The sequence below is a fragment of the Crotalus tigris genome, unplaced genomic scaffold (genome assembly GCF_016545835.1).
Source record: "Crotalus tigris isolate CLP2741 ecotype Arizona unplaced genomic scaffold, ASM1654583v1 scf7180000020019.1302030, whole genome shotgun sequence".
Lineage (NCBI taxonomy): Eukaryota > Metazoa > Chordata > Lepidosauria > Squamata > Viperidae > Crotalus > Crotalus tigris.
Window position 1 is genome coordinate 42190 of NW_024097821.1, and position 5064 is coordinate 47253.

Genomic DNA, 5064 nt, shown 5'->3' on the forward strand with positions numbered 1-5064 from the left:
GATTTCTGACCAACTTTCTCACACCCTTCGCAGCATTCCCATAGCCATGTGATTAAATTTCAGACACTTGGCAACTGGCATGTATTTGTGACAGTTGCACAGTCCCAGGGTCATGTGATCCTGATTTCTAACCTTCCCAGTCAGTCAATGGGGGAAGCCAGATTTGCTTAACGGCTACATGATTCACTTAACAACTGCAGTGATTTGCTTAGCAATAGTGTCAAGAAAGGTTGTAATTGAAGAACAACTCAGTTAACAACTGGTTTGCTTAGCAACAGAAATTTGGGGTTCAATTGTCATAAGTTGAGACCACCTGTGCTCCTTGTCGTTATGTGTAAGACAATTAAATGATAATAATTACATTTTCACTGTGTTTCTTTATCAGTGGACTTGGCTGGACAAAACAAGATGCAAAATGTCAAAAAAATATATCTCAGTTCTTCTATTTGAGTGGAAATGATACAATGAAATCTAATCTTTTTATCAACTGAGATCACATTTCCAGAGCAGCGTGAGTTAAAAAAAAGAAAAGAACAATACAAATGTATATTCTGAGTGATACAAAGGAAATCTCACAAAATATAAAAACAGTTCTGCAGAAACAAACAAACAAAAAAAAAAAAACGTTTACTGATCATCAAACATGAACATTCATCCAGCTGTGGTTTTGCTTTACACAATATACAAAAGTATTATTTTGAGTCACTAAAATATGTAGTGAAGAACAGGAGAATATGGCACTTAAAATCATTTTGAAACCAAAATTAGGTTTGTTTGGGCCTGGAGCATATATGACTCTCTTAAAGGGAGGGTCAGAGAATACAGCTGGTCCTCAACTTACAACAGTTCATTTAGTGACTGTTCAAAGTTACAACAGCACTGAAAAATGTGGTTTATGACCATTTTTTCCAATTACAACTTTGCAGTATCCCTTTGATCATGTGTTCAAAATTCATATTTCATATTTATGACCGTTGCTGGGTCCCAAGGTTGTGTCACCCACCAACTTTTGCAATCTACTGACAGTCAACAGAGAAGCCAGATTCATTTAACAACTGGGTTACTAACTTATCAGCTGCAGTGATTCACTTAACAACTATGGAAAGAAAGATCATAAAATTGAGCAAAACGCACTTAACAACAGACATTTTGGGCTCGGTTGTGGTCATAACTTGAGGACAACCTGTATTTGCAACGATTTACTTTTATTTTCTAAATCCCCTTCTTTCATTTAATTTTTGAAAAAAGGCTATTGATAATAATGATACCTTGGTAGCTGCTGTTCTAAAAAACAAATTATTATCTGTGGCGCTCTTTGAGCTTGGTGGAATTCTAGCACTGATGATGTTATCTAGTTGGGTCATGAAATGTCTGCAAGAAAACCATCAAGCTCAGAGAGCACCAAGGATCCCACAGTTGTAATCGTTGTCGTCGTCGTCCTCTTCCTCCTCCAGAAAATTGATCTGTGCTAGAAGCTTATAGCTTATGCGTGACATCCTGTGGATTTCCTGCATCACATGATATTTAAGTGTCCAGTGTGTGGTTTGGCCGTGACTTCAAGGAAGTGTTCTGTTGACTCAGGTTGATGGTGAAATTGTTGAGGTTTTGGTGGTATCTGATGAGACTTACTTTTCTATGATCAAATGAACTACCAAGTCCACTCTCAGCAGTACTGCTATTAGACATCACTGGTATATAAAATGAGAATACACCACATGCCCTTCTAGCACTGATGATGTCCCCTAGTCAGGTCATGAAATGTCTGCAAGAAATAACCAAGCTCAGAGACCACCAAGGACCCCACAGTCACCCTCCACCTCACCACCACCACCACCACTGCAAACCCTCTCCCTTCTAACCTCAATGATGTTCCCTAGTTGGGTCATGAAACATCTGCAAGAAAATTACCAAGCTCAGACAACATCAAGGATTCCCTCAATTCTCTTCTTCCTCTTCCTCCTCCTCCTCCTCTCCACAACCACCCCTCCCTTTTAGCATTGATGATGTTCCCTAGTTGGGTCATGAAATGTCTGCAAGACATAACCAAGTTCAGAGATCACCAAGGACCCCACAGTTCTGCTCTGAACTACAAATCCACAAAAAGTTTCTTGCAAAAATTCCAGTGAGAAAATCCTACCTTAAACCAGGTCATTTTGTTTTCCAATGACCGTAGCTGGATGTTCTGGCAGCTGCATTCCTAAGTTTTGAGGTTCCTCCCTCGGTGAAGGCTGCATCGCCTTATGCAATTTTTCTCTGAAGGACTTTCTAAACACTCCACAACCTTGTTTACATTCTGCCAGTTTGCAATGCTGTCTAATACAGAACAAACCTGGTTTATTAATAAGGGACTTCAAATGGACTCCCTTTCTGGCTCCACTCTTAGTAAAATGGCTAAGCAATAAAACAGGCAGGGACGTCCAAAGTTTTCATAAGAGTTAAGCTGTTCCTTGATATTTATGAAGTGATCAGACCAGATCAAATCAGCAAGCTAAAGCGTCTAAAGGATAAATCTTCCATTTACTGCAAACATTTTATGACAAGTAGATTGCCCAATTAAGAACCCGATGCATTCAGATTATAGAGTATTTTCCCCCTTTTCTCTTTTATTCAAGGCTTCAAAGGAGAGTTGTGTCTACGGAAAGAAAATTACAAAAACCAACAATTTAGATAAGCAAGTGGATGGGGAAAAAAAGCAGGGGACAAAACTTTGTTACTTGCAAGCTAAGATTTGCTTTAAGTCTTCACTTTTGAACTTAGTTATACATATAACCCTCCTTTGACATCATTTTGGCTCTTGTTTGCACCTGACATATAAACGGCAGTGCTTCGTTGTTCAGAAACAGTTGTAAATAGGAACACACAATACTTTTAGCTTGGAGATATCTGCAAGAATAGGTAAAAAAAAAAATTCAAGTTAGTGGCCTCAATTATGCAGTTGAAGCCCTGAACCTTGTTTTTGTATGGTTGGGACAGACATTTTTTGACCTCCTTCCCATGAACATTTAGGGGCATTTGCAGCATTCTAACCAGATTTACTATGGTTTTACGAAAAACCATCACTTATTTCTGGTTTTTGGCAAAACCGTGCCCAGAGCAAACCATTGATGGTACTTAATGACCATAGCCAAAAAGGTCATAAAATCAGATCATTTACATGATTGACACATTTTGTGACTGTTTTGACAAATGACTTCAACAGGCAAGCTCCGTTACAGTCATGTGTCAAGACTACCTGTGTAGCATATGAAGACGAGTCTAGAGGCAACCTTAATTTTTTCTCCCCTTCTCCTATAAAGTCTCAGGTTTATACCCTGAGTTTGTTACTTTAGAGACGCCGTCGATATTTGAAATCGATGTCACGCATTGGATGCGCCGTCCCAATCAAGATGCGGTTTTCAATTGAGGAAGGCAGTTCTTCTTCTGGGTTGACCAGCTCCATGTCGAAGTAGGTGAGCATCAGCATGGTGAATAGTTTCATTTCGCTGACCGCAAAGAAGCGTCCAGGACACATTGAAGGTCCACCTCCAAAGGGCAAGACACAAGTTTTCAACTTTTTACCATTTTTGAAGAATTCTTTTCTCTTGCCCTCGGGGCTCAAGAAGCGGTCATACTTGAAGATTTGAGGCTCAGGGTAGATTTCCGGATCCATGTGTAGTCCCAGGAAAGGGAAGAGAAGAAGATGGTCGCCTTTCCGAAGGCTATATTCTTTTCCGTTGTCCATCTGGAGGTTGAGGTCCTCCATCACGCTCCTAAATACGAAAGAACCAGCTTTCAAGCGGAGAACTTCTTCCACTGCACTGTCAAGAAGAGGAGTCTTGATGGCTTGCAATGACAGGTTCATGAGGTTTTCTTCTTGACCGATCTCTTTTAGCACTTGTTCTACTTCTTCCCTTACTGCCTTCATGGCTTTGGGATGTTTCAAAAGATATGCAAGCAGCCAGAAAGTCACCGGACCCGTGTTGGCTTGAGAAGCCCATAGGAAAAGAAACTGGACCTGAGTTCTCATCTTCTCAGTCATCCCAGCTTCAGCCAGCTGTTGATCTTGGTCTGTTAACCAAATGCTGATGTCTTCCCTCTTGTCTATCTTCTTGACAGACAGGAGATCCCAAAAGTAGTCCCTCAGCCTCTGGATCTCCTTCTTAGTTTTGGAATCCATTTTGTTGAGGATCATTTGTGGAAAGAATTCATCAAATTGCTGGAAGTCCTCAAAGAACTTCTCATATGATTTACACCTTCTTTCCTTGGTGTTTTCTTTGCAGTTGACCTCTAACTCTGGCACAACGCCAAACAATGACAGGAAAGCAGCATGGAAGATGGCTTTGTAGCTGAAGCGCCATAGACCTTCCTGATGCCATTTCTTCTCTTCAGCCGAATCAAGCAAGATTTCCTTCAGATTCTGCATAAAAATTTGATTGAGGGCAACTAGACTCTTCCCTTGGAGATACCTCTTGCTGCCAGTTTCTGCAATCTTATGATGAGTGGTGGTCAGTTGGAAATTAAACACATTCAAGACAACGTTGGTTGCGAAGACTCCAAAATCCAGCTTGTTTTTTGATTTCTTGAAGATAAATCCATACATGTGAGGATCCATCAAAACATGGATATACTGACCTCCAACCAATACTGTGAAGATATCTCCATGTTTCTTCTTCATCTTTTCCAAAAATGGGATAGGGTGTTTGCCAAAACTTAGCCCATGACCTAACCATGGAATAAAACCCTTGTCCAAAGGTGGTTCCTTTGATCTCTTCTGGCGAAACACTCCAATTGTGTAGAGTCCACCAAAGATGAGGGAAATGAGGGTGGACAGGAGAGCACAAAGAACCGTCTCCCACATCTTCATCACTAGCATGTGAGAACAGCTCTGGGTAAATGAACTGATCTGGTGCATAGGGCAACCAGCATTTATAAACCATCCAGTCATAGGGCAGCTCAGCATGGGACTGCCTAATTCCACCTGTGAGGTAATCCAAGCTGTTGTGGTTTTCCTGTCACTGAAATTGTGAGCAACATTCCAGACTCACTGGGTTGCTTCTAAATTTTTTCAAGGTGTTTTGATGCCCT

At 40.7% G+C, this 5064-nt stretch overlaps 1 protein-coding gene across 1 annotated transcript; it reads right to left on the reverse strand.

The window, feature by feature from the left end:
• Positions 1 to 204: 204 nt before the first annotated feature.
• Positions 205 to 4856, reverse strand: LOC120318065 (7-alpha-hydroxycholest-4-en-3-one 12-alpha-hydroxylase-like). The gene is made up of 2 exons (XM_039365303.1): positions 2138 to 4856; positions 205 to 1762 (listed from the first exon to the last, which is right to left on the reverse strand). The coding sequence occupies exon 1, from the start codon at positions 4850 to 4852 to the stop codon at positions 3326 to 3328; it is 1527 nt and encodes a 508-aa protein (XP_039221237.1). The 5' UTR covers positions 4853 to 4856; the 3' UTR covers positions 205 to 1762; positions 2138 to 3325.
• Between the last annotated feature and the right edge of the window lie 208 nt (positions 4857 to 5064).